The sequence below is a fragment of the Lepus europaeus genome, chromosome 12, assembly GCF_033115175.1.
Source record: "Lepus europaeus isolate LE1 chromosome 12, mLepTim1.pri, whole genome shotgun sequence".
Taxonomy (NCBI): Eukaryota; Metazoa; Chordata; class Mammalia; order Lagomorpha; family Leporidae; genus Lepus; species Lepus europaeus.
The window spans coordinates 69681828-69707925 of record NC_084838.1 but is presented as its reverse complement, the minus strand read 5'-3'; the positions used below and the strand labels follow the sequence as shown (position 1 = coordinate 69707925).

Below are 26098 nucleotides of genomic sequence, written 5' to 3'. Positions count from 1 at the left end.
CCCTGCTAATGGCCTGGGAAAGCAGTGGAAGATGCCCCAAATGTTTGGGCCCCTGCACCTGCATAGGGGACCTGGAAGGAGCTCCTAGCTCCTGTTTTCAGATCAGCCCAGCTTCAGTCATTATGGCCATTTAGGGACTGAACCAGCAGATGGAAGACCTCTCTCTCTACCCCTCTCTCTGTCTGTAACTCTGTCTCTCAAATAATAAATCTTTTTTAAAAAACTAGCAATAGTAGAAGCATCTGAGGAGGTGACTAATGTCACTTGGGACAGGAATATCAGTTTTTCACTGTATATTCTCTTGTTTTTTTCAGAATTTTGACTCATGAACACATAATAGGTATTTAAAAAATTAAAATTTTTATGAGCAAAGAAAGAAGAATAAATATGTACCTGGGGGCCTGGGAAGTTAGCTATCACAGCAGTGGAAAAGGAGGTAATAGAATATTCACACAATAAAATAGGCTATAGTTCTGACAATGACAGTCCATGTTGTAAAGGCTATACATGGTACTGCACATAGTATCAAGTGCAAAAGTCATAATAAAGATCTCACAGTATTGTAAGAATTGGGAAAACTAAAAAAAAAAAAAGGTAGCACAGACAAAAAGATTAGGAAAAATGTCAAGCATGGTTGTGTTGGGATAGTACCACTGTGGTAATCTTTTCTTTTTCTACCCATGCATCACATGGTTTGTCACTGAGTCCTTCATTACTTTTCTATTTAGAAATTATATTAAAAGGAAAATGCAAGCAGGAATTACTGAGTGGTAAGACTGTAGACTATTCCTTTTGTTTTTACTTTGGAATTATATCATGAACTTTTTTTTTTTTTTTTTTTTTGACAGGCAGAGTGGATAGTGAGAGAGAGAGAGAAAGGTCTTCCTTTTTGCCGTTGGTTCACCCTCCAATGGCCGCTGCAGCCGGCGCACCGCACTGATCCGAAGCCAGGAGCCAGGTGCTTCTCCTGGTCTCCTATGCGGGTGCAGGGCCCAAGGACTTGGGCCATCATCCAGAGCCTTCCCAGGCCATAGCAGAGAGCTGGCCTGGAAGAGGGGCAACCGGGATAGAATCCAGCGCCCCGACTGGGACTAGAACCCGGTGTGCTGGCGCCGCAAGGCGGAGGATTAGCCTGTTAAGCCACGGCGCCGGCCTATATCATGAACTATTTTCTCATCCACCCCAAACAGAAGCTCCCATGTTAGCCCATGTTGCCCAATCTATAAAACCCACAGACTTCAGAGAAAATCTATGTGAGTTACTTAATGTTAATCAACTTATTTCTGCAACATACTTATGAACAGGCAACCAAGAACTATCAGACATTTGAAGGAAACCAAGAGCACACTAAAGAAGGATGAAGGTACAGAAAGAGGACACCTGCTGGAGTAGGAAGTAAAAGAGATCATTCATAACAGAATAAAACAGTGTGGCCCATGTGATTCAAATCTTCCTTCCCTATTCCTGGATGTTTCTCTTAGGGAAAATTGTTCACACAGTTTCCCTAGTTAAGCTGTAGTTTTAGGCCCCATTGAGGCAGCCTATAGAAAGAGTGATAGCACTACATACAATGTGAATGAATCCCACAATCATAATACTGAACAAAAGAAGCCAAACATAAAAGAGTACTATGGAATCCCAGTTATATAAAGATAAGAAATAGACTCTTAACTAGCCTGGGCTGTTGGAAGTCAGGGTAGTGGGAGAACGGGTTGGAGTAAAACTTAACAAATTACACAGCCCATGATAATTAATGTGAGCTTTAACATTAATAAAAGCCATATATAAGATACAGCAATTAAGAACCTTTAGACAATAGATAATGTAGCATTAGAATATATAAATCAAGACTTCATGGTAAACAATGAAAATTTTACAAATTATAAATAACAATGGTAGAATTTAGCCACTGCTTTCAGAAAATTGCAGACCTTATAATAAAAATGTAAGACTATTGAAGATTTAAGCAATTAAATTAACAAGCTTAATATATGTATATCATTAGACTAAATAAACATTGAAAAAATATTTTTTAAATTTATTTGACAGGTAGAGTTACAGACAGTGAGAGAGAGAGAGAGAAAGAGAGAGAGAAACGTCTTCCTTCTGTTGGTTCACTCCCCAAATGGCCGCAATGGCTGGAGCTACGCTGATCCAAAACCAGGAGCCAGGTGCCCCCTCCTGGTCTCCCATGCAGGTGCAGGGGCTCAAGCACTTGGGCCATCCTCCACTGCCTTCCCAGGCTACAGCAGAGAGCAGGACTGGAAGAGGAGCAACCAGGACTAGAACTGGCGCCCATATGGGATGCCGGCACCGCAGGCAGAGGATTAACCTAGTGTGCCACCGCTCCAACCCCTGAAAAAATATTTTTTATAAATATTATTTTATAATAAAATACACAAATAAATTCCCCAAAGTAGAATTCACATGGTTTACCACAGTGAAGTAAAAGTAGAAATTAAAACAACTGTATAATAATTATCTATAAAATTTCAAGAAAATAAACTGAAAAAAAAAGCCAATTAGAACCAGAAAGACAATTTAGGAAGATGGCTGGGAAAAAGATCTACATATGAAATTTAAAGATTTTCTGTATCCCAGAAATTATTAAAAACTATTCCCAATATTATAAATACTATACAATAGCCATGAATATACCCACGAATAAATTTTAATCAGAATCCCATCAGGAATTAATCTAATGAACCTGATGAGCTCATTGTACAATCTGCTTGGGAGAGAAAGTATTCAAGAAGATAAAAGGCAATTTTGAAAATTATCCTGGGGCCAACGCTGTAGCATAGCAGGTAAAACTGCTGCCTGCAGTGCCGGCATTTTGTATGGGCACCGGTTCAAGTCCTGGCTGCTCCACTTCTGATCCAGCTCTCTACTATGGCCTGGTAAAGCTGTAGAAGATGGTCCAAGTCCTTGGGCCCCTGCACCTGCGTGGGAGACCCAGAGGAAGCTCCTGGCACCTGGCTTCTGATCCATGCAGCTCTAGCCATTGCAATCAACTGGGGAGTGAACCAGCAGATAGAAGACCTCTTTCTCTGCCTCTGCCTCTGCCTCTGCCTCTCTGTAAGTCTGCCTTTCAGATAAAAAATCTTTATCTCTCTCTCTCTCTCTCTCTCTCTCTATATATATATATATATATATATGTATATATATATATTTTGACAATTTAATTAGATCGCTTGTCATTTTGGCAGTATCATAAAATGGTTTTAGACGTGACAAAGGTATCTGGTTTAGAGGACCTAAAATTTTCTAAACCAATACTGAACATTGATTAAACTTTTATTGGCTCTAAATATAACAACATATTGCAAATTCTCATAATCCATGGGCTCAAAATAGGAAAGTTACCATAAAGTCACAACTGTTCAGTAACCTGGTGCTGCCCTGTATGCCTAAAAGATTTCACTTTAAGAAAAAGAGATAAGGAGTGGCCAGTATGTGTATTTATCAGGAGAAATATAGGAAAGGCCCCTCTGCTCAGTCCAGGATATCTAAAATGAGCAAAATGAGAAGGCTGTAACTTATACTGGATGTCAGTTGACAGATTATCCACTAAAATATCTATTAGCTAACGTCTTCAGTACTGCTGTTATGGGGCACTCAAAGCTGTGTCTGCATGTTGGAAAGATTTTCTTTAAAGCAACATTGGTCCACACATGTTGACAGTCAACATATTTAGCCATCTTCCTTTGGAGGGGTGTACCAGCCATTTTTCTCATGTATCTGTACAATGGAATTATAGGATTGTTGGGCTCTTGCTAGATTATACTGATTCTTATTTGCTCCAAACTGCACTCTGGCTTTGCCTTTGACTAAGGTGGCATTTATTTGCATGATGACCGATTCTATCGAGTAGGCACTGCTCCAGCCCTGTTTTGTGAGAAGTTCCATACACAATGCTCCTCCACCCAACACATACCCTCCTGAGAGAACAGGTAACACCACTCGGACAAACGGAGGATCGAACGGAAAGTTGTCCTTAAAAGAGAAGTTAAGCAAAATATATTCTATGCCTTCTTTTTCTTTTAAGATCTGAAGATCACTGTGCAAAGGACTATCAGGGTCAACCGTCTGCAGTTTAACATGCCAGTCATATAAACTGTCATTTATCAGTTCCACTGAATAAATCCCTGTCTTGTAACTCTGTGATCTGTATATGTCCCCGAGCTCTTTCATGAGTCTGTCTGAAGCTTGCACTGACCCAGACACTGCACCATTTAAATGGTCTTGCCTTTGACTCTTCCTAATCTTCTCTAATATGGCCAAGTTTTCTTTTTCAATTCCTTCATCCTCTGACTTTCTGCCATTAATAGGCTCTTCTTCCTTCATCTCATAGTGATCTAAGTCTTCTATATCTTCGGCCATCTCTTCCTCTTCCTCCTCTTCTGAAGTGACTCCGGGGGCGGAGCGATGTCGCTGCTGCGATCGCTGCACCTGTGCTTAGTGGCGCGGACAGGGAGCCGACCGGCGGGGCGCCTTGTGTTTCAGCCGGCCCAGCCATGGCACGCGGTACACACGGGGCCCGGGCTGGCTTCCTCGGCCTCCAGCAAGGAGCTCCTCATGAAACTGCGGCGGAAGACAGGCTACTCCTTTGTAAACTGCAAGAAAGCTCTGGAGACCTGCGGCGGGGGACCTCAAGCAGGGCTTCCTGAATTCCTCTGAGCTCTCTGGACTCCCCGCTGGGCCTGACCAAGAAGGCTGTCTGAAGGATCAGTTGGCCTTAGCAATTGGGAAGCTGGGGGAAAACATGACCCTGAAGCGAGCTGCCTGGGTGAAGGTGCCGTCTGGCTTCTACGTTGGCTCCTACGTCCACGGAGCAGTGCACAGCCCCTCGCTGCACAGCCTGGTGCTGGGCAAGTACGGGGCCTTCGTCGTCTGTGAGACATCTGAACAGAACACAAACCTGGAGGACCTTGGCCGCCGCCTCGGGCAGCACGTGGTGGGCATGGCCCCTCTCTCTGTTGGCTCCCTGGACGACGAGCCCGGGGAAGAGGCAGAAACCAAGATGCTGTCGCAGCCGTACCTGCTGGACCCCTCCATCACGCTGGGGCAGTACTTGCAGCTGCAGGGCATCTCTGTGGTGGACTTTGTGCGGTTTGAATGCGGAGAAGACGAGGTGGCAGAGGCAGAGTAGGTTCCAGAGACCCTGGGCCCAGGAGGAGCTGTTACTGTGTAGGGCTGGACATCACTGCGAGAGTTGTTTCCTAAGCCTCCTTAAACCCCAGATTTGTTTTTCATTTGAGTTTATAATGAAAGTATCACTTTGTGAGTAAAATTACTAAACAAAAACGCTGTATAATAAAGAGTGGACCATTTCCCTGGTTACGTAAAAAAAAAAAAAAAAAGAGAGAGAGAGAGAAAATTATCTTACCTCCCAGACATCCAAAGTTACTGAAGAGGTATATTCAGTATGGTAGCCATTAACCCTTTGAACACTAGCAAAACAGGACATATCCCAAAAGGAGAAAAGCAGATATTTGGAAAGTAGTTTAATATTTTCAAAAAATAATTTCAGAAATCATCATATAAAAAATTTTAAGTATGTTGGACTGCCTTACACCAATGTTACAAGCAGTATTATTACTTTTCCTTTCTTATGGGGTTGTGGAAATACTTTAATCTTTACAGAGCTCAGAATCTCTATTGATCTGAATCCATCCCATATCTGCATGTTTTTTTAAAAACAAAATATTGGTATTTTATTCCAATGATAATTTTGTTGTTTTATCAAATTCAGAACCAGTTTAGATAATAAGACATATGAGGGGGGCTGGCGCCGTGGCTCACTTGGTTAATCCTCCGCCTGCAGCGCCAGCATCCCATATGGGCGCCAGATTCTAGTCCCGGTTCCTGCTCTTCCAGTCCAGTTCTCTGCTGTGGCCCAGGAGGGCAGTGGAGGATGGCGCAAGTGCTTGGGCCCTGTACCCGCATGGAAGACCAGGAGGGGGCACCTGGCTCCTGGCTTTGGATCAGTGCAGTGCCGACCATGGCGGCCATTTGGGGAGTGAACCAACGGAAGAAAGACGTTTCTCTCTGTCTCTCTCTCTCACTGTCTACAACTCTACCAGTCAAATAATAATAATAATAATAATAAACATATGAAATAGTTTAACGTAAAAAAACTACCATTTTTTGTCGATGTTGTTGTTCTTTATTGGATTTTTTAAAATCTTATTTAAATTATACAAGTTTCATGCATTTCCTATATACAGATTTAGGGACATAATGACACTTACGCTCTACCCTCCTTCCTGCCCATGCTTCAAGCCTTCCTCCCCCTCCCTCTCACATTTCCACTCTGAATTTTTACAGAGATCTATTTTCAGTTCATTTAATGATAGTATAGGCAACCCTACACTAAATAAAAAAGTTCAACAAATAATATGAAAAAAAAGCACAGTTCCTTAATGGAAGAGACAAGAGCTGTAAACAATCATCAAATCTCAAAATGTCTATTTCACTTCAACACAATACATTTCAGGTACTCTATTAGTGACCTCAGATCAGGGAAAAACTGATCTGTCTTTTTGAGACTGACGTATTTCAGTAAGTATAATGGTTTTCAGTTGTGCCATCTTGTTTCAAAAGACAGGATTTCATTTTTTTATAGCTAAGTAGTGCTGTATAGTGTATATATATTACAATTTCTTTACCCAGTCAACAGTTGATGGACATCTAGGTTGATTCCATATTTTAGCTATTGTAAATTGTGCTGCAATGAACATGGAGGTACAGATAATTCCTTCATATGCTGATTCCTTTTGGTTTGGGTAAAGTCCCAGAAGTAGGATGGCTGGAACATATGGTAGGTCTATATTCAGATTTCTGAGGTATGTCCATAATGTCTTCCACAGTGGCTGCACCAGTCTACATTCCCACCAAGAGTGGACCAGGGTACCTTTGTCCATACATTCTCACTAACATTTGTCATTTGTTGATTTCTGTATGAGAACAATTCTAACTGGAGTGAAATAAAATCTCACTGTGGTTTTGATTTTAATCTCCCTGATGGCTAGTGATCCTGAGCATTTTCTCAAGTGTCTGTTGGCCATCTGAATTTTGAAAAATGCCTGTTCAGGTCCTTTGCCTATTTCTTAACTGGATTGCTTGTTTTGTTGTTGAATTTCTTGAGCTCTTTATAGATTCTGGATGTTAATACTTTATCAGTTGCGTAGATTAAAAATATTTTCTCTCATTCTGTCAGTTGCCTCTTTGTTGAGTGTTACTTTTGCAGTGCAGAAGCTTCTCAGCTTGATATAATCCCATTTGTCAATTTTGGCTTGGATTGCCTGTGCTTCTGGGGTCTTTTCCAAGAAGTATTTGCCTATGCCAATGTCTTACAGAGTTTCCCCCAATATTCTCTAGTACTTGGATGGTATCAGGTCATAGGATCTGCACATTTTTAAAAACAGAGATCTCTTTTCTCTCTTCAATTGTCTTTTAAAGTTATCACTTCTGAGAAGGAGATGGGACAAAGGCCAAGATGGTGAGCAGGCCCTTCACTTGTTTCTTTTAGGACCTTATTGTTTGGAAGTTGTTCTAGACACATACATAGCAATAGTAGTTTTAAAAAGTATGTTAAGAAAAAATAACAGAATAAATTAATAAGATTCCCCAGCAGATCTTTGACGTGTGCCAAATCACAGAGAAACCATATAATGAAGGGAAGAATCTAATTCCAGGCAAGGCTGCCATCCCAGCCACTTCTCCTTGACCTATTTACCCTATACACAAGGCTCAGCAGTGCTTCCATGCCTACGGCAAAGTACAACCTGAGGGAAAAGTAATATTAGCCTCACATCTTTCTTCTTTTCTTGAAGTGGCAAAATTTAAAAACTTTTATACAATAAATTATTGGCAAACAAAGTATTTGTCCTTACCTTTCATTCACACACCTTTTTCACAATGTATTCATAAACCATGCACAATCTAGGTGCAATGGATAGAAGACAGCCCCTACCTTCATAGAGCCTACAGTGTAGCAAAAGAAAACAGATACTAAATAAGAAATTCCAACAGTGGTGAACAGAATTATTATGACAGTTATATTTCATGGTGATGTGGGAGTACATGGTAGGGCTTCCAGAGCTAATTGAGATGTCCTGGGAAGCTTCTATGAAGAAATGAAGCTGAAGCTGAGAAGATCTGTAGTAAGGAAAGGGATGAGGGATGGGAATTTGGGGAGCACTTTAAGCACAGGAAACAGCATGGGCCAAAACCACAAGAGGAAGCATAGTGAATTTGAAGAAATTAAATTAATACGGTATCAGTTATTGAAAAAAAAAAAAAACAGGAGAAAGTAAAGTGAGGTAACATGGAACTGCATGGTTAAGGGATTTTTAAGCCATGATGAAAATGTTGGGCTTCATTAGAGGGCCATGAATAGTGCCATGAGTGTGATCAGATTTGCATTTTAGAAGGGTTTCCTGCTGCACCATGTAGAACAGCATAGAGAGACTAAATGCAGAGAGACCCACTAATTTGGTCTCTACATTAGACAGGCAAGAGCTGCTGTGAAGTAGGGTGGCAGAGATGGGAAGAAGTGGAAGGGCTTCAAAGGGTATAGAATCAGTAGCAACTGGTGAGAACTTTGTTGTGGGGGAAGAAGGAAACAGAAGAATAGAGGTTGCCTCCCTGTACTAGGTTGAATGACTGTCCACATCTTAACTCCCAGATTATCAGCATATTTGGAAAAAGAAAATGTCTATATTTATATATTGGATTATTCTTCAGCCATAAAAGAGAAAGAAGTCCTGTTATTTGCAGCAAAATGGATGGAATAGGAGGACATCAGGTTAACTGAAATAAGCCAGACACAGAAAGACAAATACTATATCTTCTCCCTTGTGAATAGAAACTCAAAACACTCCATCTGAACACAGAATACTAGAGGCTGGGAGGTGGGGGAAATGGGTAACAAATCAGAGTTTGATCAAGAGAATAAGTTATGAATGTTACATGATATAATTAGGTGACTATAGTTCACAATAACCTGTTAAGTATTTTATGAGAAAGTGGAGGAGGAAAGCACCAGGGCCCTGATTATAAATAAGGGTCAAAGAACAGAAAATGTTCATTACATATTCAGTATATATGTACTGAAATGTCAGACTGTGGCCTTTAAATGTGTATAATTATTGTTAACTTAAAATGTTTATACTAATTTAAAAAATTTTAAATGGGCTGATAATCAGAATGTAACTGGATAGAGGATGTTTATTAAACTCCAGATAAAGCTGATAAAAATAATTCATACAACCATTATTTAGGAGGCAATCAGTAGTCCATGCTATGTTCATTAGTGATAAACGTACATCATTACTGGATATGGAGAATAAAATATCATCAGAACAATGATATACTGTGACAAACACTCATCAGAAAAAGTAAACACGTATGTATTTTTTTCATCAATATTAAGCCACTCTGGAGACAGTGTACTTATTGGGACTAAAACACTGCAGAAGAAAAACCAAACTGAACAGATGTAAGATGAAGGAAGACTGGCCATGTGTAAACAAATGAAAAAGATTGAGCATCAGGATGAATTAAATTGAGACACAAGTTAGAAATTCAGAGTTACCTATTAAGTAACCACACAAAGCATAATCATCAGTACCCACCCAAAACCCAGCAGGAAAAGAATGCACCACAAGAACTCAGGATAGCCCTTAGCACACAGAAGGTGCCTAATACCTGTGAATTCCTTCTCCATTCCCTAAGGGCTAACACTAAAATTCAAAAATAGAAATATAATAATTTTGATATATGAATTAATTTCTCTCTGATATTTGGAATTACTTACACCTTTATTTAATAAGAATAAATAAGACTAACCACAAAAGCCAAACTGAGGGAAAATGAGGGCAGAGATAAAGACACTGAGGTCAAGGAGGTCAGACAGGATGGGGTGCAACAGAAGACAGAAGATCATGAGTGCCCTTACAGGCCATTGTAAGTGTTATCCCAGTGATGTTGAAAGCCTGTGAACATTTTTGAGGGAAAAAAATGACATAGTATGTTTATAACATCTACAACACTGTACATTTATGTTATCATAAATGCCTTTTAGATCCATAAAGATCAAAACACAAATAAGTTTTATGAGAACGTTTTGAATTGTCTCAACCTTTAATAATACTCCTGTTTGTTATTCTTGTGACCTTTCACCTGCTTATCTGGCTTGAAAAGCACACCTTAACAGATAAAGTACCTCTGCACTTATTTTGGAGAAAACAAACAAGAACAGGGTCTGTGATGTGAAAAAGTCTCCTGGAGAAGGAAGAACACCAAGGTCAGAGAAGGTGCTGGAAAGGAAAGTAGGCAAAATTCATAGTCTGTAGGTGGAAAGACATCATTTGGAGGCAGGTCTATATGGGCTCTCACATTTCTGTACGTTTTGCGAACAAAGGCACCAACTGCCTTTCAGAATGTTTGTAGAGCATAAGTCTCAGAACCCAGAGAGAGTATCTCTTTCAAGAGAAAAGAATAGGCATGATTATTGCCAATTCTAAAAGACTTGGATTCCCCTTAGTTCAGGCAGCTTTATCTCCTGTAATGCAACCTTGTCTACACGGCTCCCCTGGGAATCACTGAAAGGCAAGGGGGAACTGATGCAAGAAAATTCTAATACACTGGATACTGCTAGCAATGTGAATAATAAAGTCTCCTGTCTCTGATCCAGGAGCCGTGTCTTCTGCCAGCATCCATGAAACTTTTGCAGGCTGCCTTGCTTCTCTGAGAGTAGGATTAAATGTCAGACTCCACAGTTCTCAGATTATGGTTGCTTTTAGCAATGACAGAAGTAGTAAGAAGTTTCCTGTGCTGATGGAAATGTTCTATCTATTGATCTGGGTGGTAATTATATAGGTATAAACATAGGTAGAAATTAATCATACTGTACACTTAAGATTTGTGCACTTCACTATGTCTACATTATACTTTTTTTTAGACTTTTATTTAGTAAATATAAATTTCCAAAGTACAGTTTATGGATTATAGCAGCCTTTCCCCACCATAACTTCCCTCCCACCCACAGCCCTCCCAACTTCCACTCCCTCTCCCATTCCATTCACATCAAGATTCATTTTCAATTCTCTTTATATACAGATTAATTTAGTATATATTAAGTAAAGATTTTTTTTTTGACAGGCAGAGTGGACAGTGAGAGAGAGAGACAGAGAGAAAGGTCTTCCTTTTGCCGTTGGTTCACCCTCCAATGGCTGCCGCGGTTGGCATGCTGCGGCCGGCGCACCGCGCTGATCCGATGGCAGGAGCCAGGTGCTTTATCCTGGTCTCCCATGGGGTGCAGGGCCCAAGGACTTGGGCCATCCTCCACTGCACTCCCTGGCCACAGCAGAGAGCTGGCCTGGAAGACGGGCAACCGGGACAGAATCCGGCACCCTTACCAGGACTAGAACCCGGTGTGCCGGCGCCGCAAGGCGGAGGATTAGCCTAGTGAGCCGCGACACCGGCCTTAAGTAAAGATTTTATCAGTTTGCACCCACACAGAGCATAAAGTGTAAAATACTGTTTCAGTACTAGTTATAGCATTAATTCACATTGCACAACACATTAAGGACAGAGATCCTACATGGGGAGTAAGTGCACAATGACTCCTGTTGTTGACTTAACAATTTGACACTCTTGTTTATGGCGTCAGTAATCTCCCTAGGCTCTAGTCATGAGTTGCCAAGGCTATGGAAGCCTTTTGAGTTCGCCGACTTCGATCTTATTTAGACAAGGCCATAGTCAAAGTGGAAGTTCTCTCCTCCCTTCAGAGAAAGGTACCTCCTTCTTTCATAGCCCACTCTTTCCACTGGGATCTCACTTGCAGAGATCTTTCATTTAGGTTTTTTTTTTGTTTGTTTGTTTGTTTTTTGGCCAGGGTGTCTTGGCTTTCCATGGCTAAAATATTCTCATGGTCTCTTCAGCCAGATCCGAATGCCTTAAGGGCTGATTCTGAGGCCAGAGTGCTGTTTAGGACATCTGCCATTCTATGAGTCTGCTGTGTATCCCGCTTCCCATGTTGGATCATTCTCTCCCTTTTTGATTCTATCAGTTAGTATTAGCAGACACTAGTCTTGTTTGTGTGATCCCTTTGACTCTTAGACCTATCAGTATGATCAATTGTGAACTGAAATTGATCACTTGGACTAGTGAGATGGCATTGGTGCATGCCACCTTGATGGGATTGTATTGGAATCCCCTGGCACATTTCTAACTCCACCATTTGGAGCAAGTCCGATTGAGCATGTCCTAAATTGTACTTCTCCTGCCTCTCTTATTCCCACTCTTATATTTAACAGGGATCACTTTTCAGTTAAATTTAAACACCTAAGAATAATTGCATGTAAATTACAGAGTTCAACCAATAGTATTAAGTAGAACAAAAAAAAATACTAAAAGGGATAAAATATTAAGTTGTACATCAACAGTCAGGACAAGGGCTGATCAAGTCACTGTTTCTCATAGTGTCCCTTTTACTTCAACAGGTTTCCTTTTTGGTGCTTGGTTAGTTGTCACCTATCAGGGAGAACATATGATATTTGTCCCTTTGGGACTGGCTTAATTCACTCAGCATGATGCTTTCCAGATTCCTCCATTTTTGTTGCAAATGAATGGATTTCATTGTTTTTGACTGCTGTATAGTATTCTATAGAGTATATGTCCCATAATTTCTTTATCCAGTCTAATGTTGATGGGCATTTGGGTTGATTCCAGTTCTTAGCTATTATGAATTGAGCTGCAATAAACATTAAGGTGCAGACAGCTTTTTTCCACTGCTATTTATCAATAGTCACATTGAATGTTAATGGCCTCAACTGTCCAGTTAAAAGACACAGATTGGCTGATTGGGTTAAGGAACAAAACCCATTTATTTGCTGCTTACAAGAAACACATCTTTCCAACAAAGATGCATACAAACTGAAAGTGAAAGGCTGGAAAAAGATATACCATGCCAACAGAAATGAAAAAAGATCGGGTGTAGCCATTTTAATATCAGACAAAATAAACTTTAATACAAAAACTTTTAAGAGAGACAAAGAGGGGTACTATATAATGATTAAGGGTTCAATTTAACAGGAAGATGTAACTATTATAAATGTATATGCACCTAATTATAGGGTACCGGTTTATTTAAAAGATTTGTTAAGGGACTTAAAGGGAGACTTAGACTCCAATACAGTAGTACTGGGGGACTTCAATACTCCATTCTCAGAAATAGACAGATCAACAGGACAGAAGATCAACAAGGATACAGTAGATTTAAATGATACTATAACCCAAATGGATCTAACAGATATCTACAGAACTTTTCATCCTACACATAAAGAATTTACATTCTTCTCAGCAGTACATGGAACCTACTCTAGGATTGACCACATACTAGGCCATAAAGCAAGTCTCAGCAAATTCAAAAGAATTAGAATCATACCATGCAGCTTCTCAGACCATAGGGGAATGAAGTTGGAAATTAGCAACTCAGGAATCCCTAGAGCATATGCAAATGCATGGAGATTGAACAACATGCTCCTGAATGAACACTGGGTCATAGAAGAAATCAAAAGAGAAATCAAAAACTTTCTGGAAGTAAATGAGGATAACAGCACAACATACCAAAACTTATGGGATACAGCAAAAGCAGTGTTAAGAGGAAAGTTTATAGCAATAGGTGCCTACATCAAGAAATTGGAAAGGCACCAAATAAATAAGCTTTCAGTTCATCTCAAGGATCTAGAAAAACTGCATCAAACCAGACCCAAATCTAGTAGGAGAAGAGAAATAATTAAAATCAGAGAAAAAATCAATAGGATTGAATAAAAAAAATTAAAAAAAATCAGCCAAACGAGGAGCTGGTTTTTTGAAAAAATAAACAAAATTGACACCCCATTGCCCAACTAACTAAAAAAAGAAAAGACCCAAATCAATAGGATCAGAGATGAAAATGGAAACGTAACAACAGACACCACAGAAATAAAAAGAATCATCAGAAATTACTACAAGGACTTGTATGCCAGCAAACAGGGAAATCTATCAGAAATGGATAGATTCCTGGACACATGCAACCTACCTAAATTGAGCCTGGAAGACATAGAAAACCTAAACAGACCCATAACTGACACAGAAATTGAAACAGTAATAAAGGCCCTCCCAACAAAGAAAAGCCCAGGACCAGATGGATTCACTGCTGTTCTACCAGACATTTAGAGAAGAACTAACTCCAATTCTTCTCAAACTATTCAAAACAATCGAAAAAGAGGGAATCCTCCCAAATTCTTTCTATGAAGCCAGCATCACCTTAATTCCTAAGCCGGAAAAAGATGCAGTATTGAAAGAGAATTACAGACCAATATCCCTGATGAACATAGATGTAAAAATCCTCAATAAAATTCTGGCCAATAGAATGCAACAACACATCAGAAAGATCATCCACGCAGACCAAGTAGGATTTATCCCTGGTATGCAGGGATGGTTCAATGTTCGCAAAACAATCAACGTGATACACCACATTAACAGACTGCAGAAGAAAAACCATATGATTCTCTCAATAGACGCAGAGAAAGCATTTGATAAAATACAACACCCTTTCATGATGAAAACCCTAAGCAATCTGGGTATAGAAGGAACATTCCTCAATACAATCAAAGCAATTTATGAAAAACCTACGGCCAACATCCTATTGAATGGGGAAAAGTTGGAAGCATTTCCACTGAGATCTGGTACCAGACAGGTTTGCCCACTCTCACCACTGCTCTTCAATACAGTTCTGGAAGTCTTAGCCAGAGCTATTAGGCAAGAAAAAGAAATTAAAGGGATACAAATTGGGAAAGAAGAACTCAAACTATCCCTCTTTGCAGATGATATGATTCTTTATCTAGGGGACCCAAAGAACTCTACTAAGAGACTATTGGAACTCATAGAAGAGTTTGGCAAAGTAGCAGGATATAAAATCAATGCACAAAAATCAACAGCCTTTGTATACACAGGCAATGCCATGGCTTTGTAAGAACTTCTGAGATCAATCCCATTCACAATAGCTACAAAAACAATCAAATACCTTGGAATAAACTTAACCAAGAAGGTTAAAGATCTCTACAATGAAAATCACTATGTCTGTATTATACTTTAAGAAAGAAAACTGTAAGAAGAAAAGATGAAAAAGAAAAAAAAAAGATGAAGAAGAACTTGTATAGAGCAAATATGAAAACACTAATCCAAGTAAGAAACAGTGGTTGGGAGCAGAGTGATAGCAGTGGAGGTGGTGAGAGGTAGTTGGATTCTGGATATATTTGAAATTTAGAGCTGCAAATGATTTTACAATGGACATGATAAAGGAGTATGAGCTAAAAAGAAGAGTTGGAGATGACTCTTAAGTATACAGCCTGAGCACAGTATGGTAGTACCATTTACAGAGATAGGGTAGACTTCAGTATAAGCAGATTTAATGGGGTGAGAATGAGGAATTCTATTTTGGACATGTTTGTGAGATGTTTATGGACATCCAAGTGCATGTGTCAAGTAGAAAGTTTGACAGATCAGTCTGTAGTTATGGACAAAGTCTTCTAGAAATATTAATTTGAAGGCATTATTATATAGGTGGTCTTTGAAATTATGAGATGGACAACATTGCCTTGGGAGTGAGTATAGATGTTGAAGAGAAAACAATGACGACCTAAGCCAAGGCCACTCCAGGACTGTGTAGCAGTCAAGGAGGAGAGGTAGCCCAGGAGACTGAAATGGCATGGTTTTCCAGAAACTCCTGCAGATTGTTTTCCAAGGAGGCAGTGATCCACGGTCAACTCTGTCAAAAGTGCAAAAAAGTTGGATGTGATGAGCACCGAGCTATTAGAAACTTATCACTGAGTAGCAAACATCAGAAACTGTGCCCATTATACAGAGAAAGCATTCAGTAGCACAGGGTACATGGAGATAAAGCATAAAAATCGATATAAATTTATTCTTGGCAAGAGATCATATTTTTGCATTGAAGAAAACGAAAGTTCCTCACAAACTGTTTTTTTCCCATTCCTTGAGATTGTGATCTAAAATGTGCAGGAGAGAGGACCTTCTCTACATTTGAAGCAGTTCTAGAGTGAGCCTAGCCCTCTGTCCCCCTGGTCCTAAAGATACAGAGATATCAAGGGTTCTCTTGCCTGTTCTTTAAAGACCACCCAAACCTGTGGTGAAGTATCTCCCTTCAAGGCAATAAGACTGCCACCTATGCAACCTCTCTGTGCTTCAGTTTACTCCTCTACAAAATGGCAATAACAATAGTGCCGATCTCATAATTTGTTACGAGGATTATAGGTATTAATATATGCAGAGCTTTCAACAGTGCCTGGAACACAGTAGGTGCTAAATAAGTATTAGATGATTATTAGATTATCATTGCCTTGTCCATATCTTGGAGCAAAAGACACCAAGAACATACCCATATTTGGAAAAGTTGGATTTATTGACTTGTTGCAGTGAAGGAGATAAACACCATGGGGATCTACGGGGCATCTCAGTAAGAGGTTATGAGAAAGGATAAGACTTGCCGGCGCCGTGGCTTAACAGGCTAATCCTCCGCCTTGTGGCGCGGGCACACCGGGTTCTAGTCCCAGTCGGGGTGCCGGATTCTATCCCGGTTGCCCCTCTTCCAGGCCAGCTCTCTGCTATGGCCCGGGAAGGCAGTGGAGGATGGCCCAAGTCCTTGGGCCCTGCACCTGCATGGGAGACCAGGAGAAGTACCTGGCTCTTGGCTTCGGATCAGCGAGATGCACCAGCCGCAGCGGCCATTGGAGGGTGAACCAACGGCAAAAAGGAAGACCTTTCTCTCTGTCTCTCTCTCTTTCACTATCCACTCTGCCTGTCAAAAAAAAAAAAAAAAAAGAGAGAGAGAAAGGATAAGACACACACTTGGGTTAGGTTGCTGCTGTGAGCAGTGCAGCAACTTTTCCAAGGTGAAGAGGGGATAGTGGGTCTAGTACAATGAATAAAGACAAAGACAGAAGATTATGGAAAAGTGGAAGGTAGGGGGAGGAGGTGGCAGAGGGAGCCTCTTTGTGAGCTGAGAAGTAACCTTTCTCTGCCTTGCCCTGTGGCTTTTATTTCCTCCAGATAACACCAAATCCCACATCAGCGGAAAGAATTTTGCCTACTTTGTAGCATGCATCATGCATCACAAGGCTATAGGAGGTACATGCTGTGCGACAAACAGAGCCTTGCCATTTGTCTCAGGTGATACCTCACAAGGAGGGGAGGAACATCGTGTGTGGTAAACAGACCCTTGTTTGTTATCCTGGGACATAACCAAGACCTCTGTGCAAGAGCTTTCTCATGACCTGAGGCGTAAGAGGAATGTTTCCAGCATCCTTGGCCTTCCAAAGAATGCAGGCACAATGTTCCTGTCTCTCTCCTCAAGAGATCACCGAGATGGTGTCCAGGTGGTCCCCAGCATTAGGCGACTTAGGGAATGGTTCAAAGATGATCCAAATGGAGTGTTGCTGGGGAGAGGCAACGGTTTTATGGGTGGTCATCTTCTGAAGCAGGAGGAATGAAACAGGCAAATGTGATAAAGAGCAGCATTCTTATTACTCAGTACAGGGGGTGCTTAGTCAATACTGTGGTGTGAACAACATTCACATTGTTGTCTACACTCTGAGATGATGACAGAATGGTCTTGTGGTTTGTTGCTGTTATTGTTGTCTTGATGACTTTTTGGCCACAGTGGCGTTGCCTGATGGTAGTGCTCTGTGAAATTACTTATTCTCTACAGAATTTCATGACCTAACTGTCAAATGTGTTAAAGGGGTGATGAAAGGTTTTAGAGTTTCACAGACTCTTCTGACCACCATCTGAGTAAGGAGTCATCAGAGAGAACCTGTGGAGGGGGACAGGGAGGATAAACTGAACCAGGAAAGCTCCCATTGCTTAGTCCTAGACATGACTATAATATCTGCTTTGCAGATGCTTTACCTTATGGAAATTCTCAGAAAGGATTGAGAATTCGGTAGGTTACCCAAAGTGAGCCAGGGAGAAAACAGGAAGAGACAGGAGTTTGCTTCTGGCTCCTAGGGGGAGCTCATTCTAGCTTGCATTCCAATATAAGATGGCATTCTCCCTAATGACGAAGACAGAGTGGAGAAACCAGCTTCATAATGGGTGAAACTGACCTTCACTGAAGGACAAAACCTGTGAGAACCTCCTGCAAGAATGTGCACCTGGAAAATGGAACTCCCAGTGGAAATATCAAGGAAGAGTGAGGAGTGAGGGTCACTTCTACGGGGGTTAGAATGTGAAATACTCATGAATATTGGTGTAGCATGGCCAGAAACACAAAGAAGGCATCTTTGGGGACAGATATTCATTAAGGGAACCCAGGGGAGTCAGAGAAGGAGTGCAGGCTGTCTAGAATGTTCTAAAACCTTGGTGCTAGCCCTGTCTGCCTTAGGCTAGGAGAGCACTTTGTTTAAAATCCAAGGAAAATGCCAACTCTGTACATAATTCAGTCCTTGTTTATATATATATATATATATATATATATACACTTTCTTCATGTAAAATTAGCCCTGCAAAACCATGGGACTGCTAAGGAAAGACCTGGCTATATTGACACCTTTATCAGAACTGACCCAGGCAGACTGACACTACTGCTTTTAGAATCTAAAAGATCACAGAGAGGGCACATACAATGGCCTTAGGCAGAGAGTCAAAGAGGTGTGCTGTAGAGCCTGGATACTCCTCCTGCCTGGGCTCTATTGCCACAGGATCCAAGGGCAGCATGCAAATACCATGACATCATTCTCCCCTTCCTTCCACAAATGATGTTTATTCTCCTTGGCTTTCCATAACTTAACAAATCAAATTGGGATTTGATCAAAATCTCAAACTCAGTCTTCTTTGGGTACCAACTACCTGATCTTAACCATGATGTTCTAAAATGCAGCTTGTTCCACCTATGAAATGTGCCCAGTAACACCTTTCTTGCAAGGCTGTTGTGAGAAGAGATATGGGTAAAAAGGCAAGCCCTGATGAAACCAACAGAGGAGGATGGTGCTGAGTCAAATCTACAGCTGTGCTGCTTTTTTACATCTTGTGTCAAGTGGGGACACTGGAGGGAGTAAATTTTTAAAATGTATTCAAAATATAAAGTGACCGAATCTATTTCTTAGAAGTTCTACTTGCTAACATAATGCACAATTCTCTGAACATTGTAACAAAAGAGACATGTCTTCTTCTGCATACTTAGGTCCTTCCATCCTAAATCTCAAAGAAGTCAAGTTTTCTAAGAACAGCAATTAAAGGATATACAAAAATCCCAATAGCCAGGAAAATACTTTGCTGAATTGATGTTCACCAAAAAGGAACTTAAAAATTTGATTCAAATGATTGAAGTTCTGTGTATGCTTAAAGCATCCTTAACTTTATCTAAAATCAGTGATATGAGGCAACTTTGAATGGTTCTGTATGGTTTGATTTACACTTAATCAAAATAATCTGACTTATTTTCAAAAGAATTGCAAATTACACCATTTGGTTTACCAAGGTGGGGTAGAAAACAGCCACGATGCCCAAAAACATTGCCTGGGGATAAAAACTAAGATAAAGGAAGGAAGTAATAAATTGCTACAACAATAAATTCATGTAGATTATCACAAGATTTCTCCTGAAGGCAGGTCACTTTGGTTTCTTATCAGAAAGCGCCACAGTACCAGTTTGCCACATGTAATAAGCCATGTTTTGGGTACAGAGATGATGCCACATTCTTGTTTTCCCCTTTGGTGAGTGATTTGGACATCATCCTTTTCTTTTTTTCTCCTACTATCTGCATAACACAAGAAATGGCTGATTTTTAACAATGGGCATAGTAATACATTTTAATAAATAAATAAATTTTAACATAGTAATAAATTTAAAAGGTTTCTATATATTTCTTATACCTCTAGTTGATTTTTAGTATACTTACTATGAAAGGTCTGGATTTAAAAAAAAAATTACTCCAGTAGTTAAATAATGTCACTGTAAAATCTCAAGATTCTAAATAATCCTAACATTACTAACTTTGCAGCATGGTGACCCAAATCTGAAAGGAAGGGTTGGAGAACAACCTGGACCACATTGCTGGAGGACATGTGGTAGGAACATTAGGATGTAGGTGCTGACGGCAATTTGAGAGGAGACAGTGAATACCAAGGTCCTTTCCAAGTGTGAGGCTTTCTGACTCTCTGTGAGGCAATAAGGCAGAAGCCAGGCAGGTTATGCTCAGATGTGGTAAGACTATGAAAGATACTGCCTCAGGCTGGCGCCATGGCTCAACAGGCTAATCCTCCGCCTAGTGGCGCTGGCACACAGGGTTCTAGCCCCGGTCGGGGCGCCGGATTCTGTCCCGGTTGCCCCTCTTCCAGGCCAGCTCTCTGCTGTGGCCCGGGAGTGCAGTGGAGGATGGCCCAAGTGCTTGGGCCCTGCACCCCATGGGAGACCAGGAGAAGCACCTGGCTCCTGCCATCGGATCAGCGTGGTGCGCCGGCCACAGCGCGCCAGCCCCGCTGGCCATTGGAGGGTGAACCAACGGCAAAGGAAGACCTTTCTCTCTGTCTCTCTCTCTCACTGTCCACTCTGCCTGTCAAAAAAAAAAAAAAAAAGATACTGCCTCATTTGGAACTTAGCCTGCCTGATACCTTCCAGAAGTTGCTTGCTTTTAATACCAACAGAGATGTAGATACTGAACTATCTAAAAAGACCAGGACAAGTTATCCAAAGAGACATTAATTCTGTTAAGCCAAGAAAGTGGCATAAGGTTTTGCAGGGAGAAAGGAAAACAGAGAAGTGAGCAATGTTCTTCCCTGCTGATTGCAACTCCTTTGAGTCCTCTGGTAAAGGAAGTCCCATGAAAGTGTTTGGTCTTTTAAGTGATTGGGTTTAGATTTAGTAAGTTTTTTATTTAATAACACAATGAATGTACTGGCATTTCTCCCCCACTGCATCTCACCTCACAATGGAATATAAACGATGAAAGCAAACAGATGTGCCTTTGGGATCCTCTCACTGCAGAGGTCCATGACCGAAACACCTTGTTTTACATCTTAAAGATTTGGGAATTATACCATGTTTAAATATTTTTCTCAAAGAAACCACCATATGATGTTAGATGCTAGGTGGCATTTTATCACCAAGTAATAATGGGGTATAGAACATGCCACTTCAAAATATGACACCTTGGCATATTTATTATTTTGGTCTACAAGAAACTGAGAATCAGCTGCATGCAGGAAAAGCCCTTTACTTCCCGCTCAACTGTTTAAAAGAAGGCATAAATGTCCCCCTTTATAAAGGAGATTTATATGTTTAAGGAAATTTTCATTAGTAAGTGTATCTATCTTTCTCGGGAAGAAAGCTACATTTTTATCACCTGAGGGACTTTTACCTGCATAACAAGGCGACCTTTATTCACCATGTACTTCCTCCTCTCCCCTTCCCATGATTTGTCTCCATCAGTCCTTGGTAGCCCTCAAATCCCTATTCTTTTCTGAAGCTCGGGATGAGAGACAAGTCTCAATCACCTGGCAGTTTCCCTGAGTCTTGTACTGTTGTAAGTATCCCATGCATATGTACATAGTTAGTACTATTTTTCTCAGAGCCTGCCTTGTGGTGCAGAGGGTTAAAGCTGCTGCTTGCAATGCTGGAATTCCATATCAGAGCACCAGCTGGAGTCCTGGCTGCTACCACTGCACCACAATGCTGGCCCCAGCCTCATTTTTCTATTTTGTCCTTGGTAAATATACTTGAACTGAACCTAACCATGAACTTAAAACTAACATTATTAATTTACCAAACAGATTCAAAGAGAATACAAAGCTTGTGTTTAATGAACATTAGCCAAATATTTCTTCTCCCAAGAAAAACACTACATGAAATAATTTGAACTATAAGAACATGTAAATATCATTAAAGTATTCAATCTTGTGTTTTCATCTTTATATCCTCATTGATGAGTGCAGAAGCTATCATAATGTCAGGGTTAATGAGCATTAAATAACTAAAAATATTTTCTTTGTGGGAACCAACTTACACTGCTCATGGGTCAAATAAGTCAGCATTGTTTACTTTGGATGTAAATTTGTTCATTGTTACATGGCTGAAGAAAATGAGTATTCATAGCCAATATTACCTTAACTTACCCAGTAGTTATAAACATTGTAGTCCTATAACTTCTTTATGGTTCTAATACCTGTATCTGATATCAATTTTATTATAGAAGCAGCTACTCTGTTCTAAACATCCATGTAACATGCTTAAAAGTTCTCTTTGGTCAGCATCTACATTTCTCCTTTGATTTGAAGATGGAAAAATTCTTTTAAATTACCAACTACTTCAAAGAGCTAAATAGAATCCAGAGTTATAATAAAGCCTGACTTAATATTTAAATTTGTAATTTTAGCATGATCTGAAGCAGTTTTGGGAGCATGAAACTAAATGTAAAAGTGCAGCAGTCTTTATTTATTTTTATTTATTTGAAAGGCAGAGCAACAGAGAAAGTGAGAGAACAGAAAGTTCTTCCATTTGCTGGTTCATTCCCTAGATACCTTCAACAGTTGGGGCTGAGAGAGATTAAAGCCAGGAGCCTGGAACTCCATCTGAGTCTCCCATGTGGGTGGCATGAACCCAAGGATTTGAGCTGTCTCCTAGGGTACACATTAGTTGGATGCTGGATCAGAAGTGGAGGCAGAGGTGGGGCTTGATTCCAAACACTCAAAAATGCAGGTATCCCAAGTGGTGGCTTAACTTGCTGCCCCACAACACCTGCCCAAACATCTGCCACAACTGCTGAATTTCTTTTTTTTTAAGATTTATTTATTTATTTGTTTGAAAGGTAGAGTAACAGAAAGAGAAGGAGAGACAGCCAGAGAGATCCTCCATCTGCTGATTTACTCCCCAAATGGCTGCAAGGGCCAGGGCTGGGCAAGGCTGAAGCCAAGAGTCAGCAGTTTCTTCGGGGTCTCCCATGTGGGTCCAGGGGTCCAAGGACTTAGGCCATCTCACACTGTTTTCCCAGGCCATTAGCAGGGAGCAGGATCAGAAGTGGAGCAGCCAGGACTTGAATGGGAGCCTATATGGGATGCCAGCACTGTAGGCCATGGCTTTAACCTGCTGGGCCACAGCTCCAGCACCAGCGCCCCCAAATTCTTATAACAGTTTAATACACACTTAAAGTCGGACATGTTCCATGTTTCTGATAAAAGTGGGCTCCTATTAAATTTTTGATACTTTACATCTTTATAACAAAAACAAGAACATAACCACTATTTTGCTTGAGCCATGTGAACAGAAGGTAGAGAACACACTCCATTAAAAGAGTTGAACTGAGAATGATTGAATGAGAAGACTGCACTGTCTGTGGCTAGGGCTTAGGTAACCACAAGGGAAGGGGGAAATCCAGGGGCTGACAACAGTTAACTCTTTTAGGCTAGGAGGGGAAAAGGGAGAAAACTGTTAACCAGAGCCCAGTGAGGACTGGAACTTTGGAAGTGGCACTGACTGAAAGGGCCTGTGAATGCAAGGAACTAAGTGCCACAGCCAGGACCATATACCCCATCTCATTGTTTTCCCACCTTCCAGCCTCCTGCTCCCTGCAGGGCCGAGGGTCACACATAAGCCACTGGGCAGCCAAGGGTCAGGGGTAGATTTGGGGGTGGGATGGGGTTAAAAAAACATGATTAGGTTCAGTTCAAGTATATTTACACAGGACAAAATAGAAAAATGGGGCTGGGACCAGCATTGTGGTGCAGTGGTAGCAGCCAGGACTCCAGCTGGTGCTCTGATATGGAATTCCAGCATTGCAAGCAGCAGCTTTAACCCTCTGCACCACAAGGCAGGCTCTGAGAAAAATAGTACTAACTATGTACATATGCATGGGATACTTACAACAGTACAAGACTCAGGGAAACTGCCAGGTGATTGAGACTTGTCTCTCATCCCGAGCTTCAGAAAAGAATAGGGATTTGAGGGCTACCAAGGACTGATGGAGACAAATCATGGGAAGGGGAGAGGAGGAAGTACATGGTGAATAAAGGTCGCCTTGTTATGCAGGTAAAAGTCCCTCAGGTGATAAAAATGTAGCTTTCTTCCCGAGAAAGATAGATACACTTACTAATGAAAATTTCCTTAAACATATAAATCTCCTTTATAAAGGGGGACATTTATGCCTTCTTTTAAACAGGTCTCCCGTGCGGGTTCTGGTTACCAAGTACATGAGCCACCATCTGCTGCGTCCCAGAGTGCACACTTAGCAGAAGGCCGGATCTGAGGCAGAATAAGACTGTATCCCAGGTGCTCCAGCGTGGGATGCAGGCACCCAAGCAGCAACTTCTTTTGCCGTGCCATATCACCTGCCTCCCAAATCACTACTTTAAGTTTAAATTTTAATTCCATTCTTGTTTTCTCTTAGGTGCTGCCCTGAGGTTCACTGACTTAATAGAAAATGAAGACACAGGGAGTGGCAGCTGGCCCTGGAGTGAGCTCACAGCAAACCCCACTCAGGTTTGCAAGCTTCCTCCTTATCCCCGTCGCTAGTTCTGATGCAGCTCTAAAGATCTCTGGTCTCTTCCTTCTCCATTTTTTTTTTCCTTTTATTTACAGAATAAAACTGAGAGGTATGAAACTGGAGGGAGGGCATACTGGAACTGTGTGTAAATAAGAACTACGAGGCACAGTTGCCAAAATCTGAACGAATGGCTTACAGCTGAGTCTGGACCCTATTGTCTGAGAGCAGGTAGTGGGGAGACTAGGACACCTACTAGATGACCAGAAAATAACAAATAATGGCCCTTCCAAGAGGGACTCCAGGCAAGCCTACAGGGAATCCGCTGCATCCCCACCCACCACCCGTCCCGCAATCCTACACCCTCTCTCCCACACCCAGCCCAACCAGGGGACGGCAGAGGCAGGTTATACTCCAGGAATTCTTCATTCCTCAGATTGTGGAAAAATGCAAAACTGGCCAGTGGCGAACCTCAGTATGCCTAGGACTCTTCAGATATAATAAACTTTATCACAGAAGAAATGTGGAAATTGAAGCGTTCAAAAACACTTCGAGGAGAAAGATTAAGTCTGTCATCTAAAGCATTGGCACAAGGCTTCTGCTGGGAGAACTGAGACATAAGCGGTGTTCTTCCTCTTTCCAGCAATGGCCTTGAGCCTCCTCGATGAAGGAAATCCACAGACAACAATACGATTTCTAAGTGATAAGTAGGTGCCTTTTCCTAAAAGTTTTGATAAAGCTTTGAACTTCTTAGCATTTCTCTCTCAGTATCCCCCACCCCACAGTGGCATACACCTATGATGGACATAAAGCAGAGAGGCGACTTTGGGGTTCTCCACTGGAGAGAGCCACACCTTAACTACCTCATTTTACATCATAAAGTTTTGGAGAAATTGTATAGTTTAAATGTTTTTTTTAAAAAAAGAAATATTTGCAAATGATATATGTTGAAAATAAGAGTTCTAATGGCTCTATTTACTAAAGGGGCACATTTAGAAATGAAATAATAAGAAAAAGTTTTTTAAAACTCTAACCAGATGGAATTTCCTTTGCGTTTTACTATCCTAAAAGTAAATATTTAAATACCACAAATGTGAACAAATATTGAATTAAAATATGCACTCTCAATTTGATCTTGCACTGATTTGGATTTTTATTAAAATATGTGCAAATAATAGTTGGCCAAAAGCCTTCAGTAGCTTAACAGTTGCTGATGGTACTTTCTGGTACTACCTGGAAATACAGCTACAGCGGTAGCTATCACTGTGTTTTTTGCTCTTTTGTCTGCATTATAAAGAGAACATAATGGCAGAAAGAGTTTTTTAAGAAAGGAAATCCTTCGCTACTCCTGACTACAGTATAGCTTTTAAAACATTGACCTTCATGTTCAAAATGTCTTCAAAATACACATGGCTTCAAATTAATATTTGTCTTCTTCTGTATATAACTGAAAATACTTATTTTATAATATAAATTGGCATCTAAATAGTGAACAATAACTTAAATAATGTAAAAATCAAATAGATATCCCCATACATAAAAATAAATCAGATC

The 26098-nt window shown here is 40.7% G+C and overlaps 3 protein-coding genes across 3 annotated transcripts in view; 1 reads left to right on the top strand and 2 right to left on the bottom strand.

Moving 5' to 3' along the window:
* PLGRKT (plasminogen receptor with a C-terminal lysine) overlaps positions 1-26098 on the bottom strand; it is a 58504-nt gene that overhangs the window by 10963 nt on the left and 21443 nt on the right. The window lies entirely within an intron of this gene.
* Positions 3195-4428, bottom strand: LOC133771879 (ubiquitin-conjugating enzyme E2 Q2-like; the record flags this gene model as incomplete). The annotated part of the gene is made up of 1 exon (XM_062208261.1): positions 3195-4428. A coding segment is annotated over one exon (735 nt), but the record flags the coding sequence as incomplete, so codon positions are not given.
* Positions 4431-5314, top strand: LOC133771301 (elongation factor Ts, mitochondrial-like). Its single transcript, XM_062207050.1, has one exon. It carries the CDS (start codon positions 4766-4768, stop codon positions 5150-5152), a length of 387 nt encoding a protein of 128 aa, XP_062063034.1. The 5' UTR covers positions 4431-4765; the 3' UTR covers positions 5153-5314.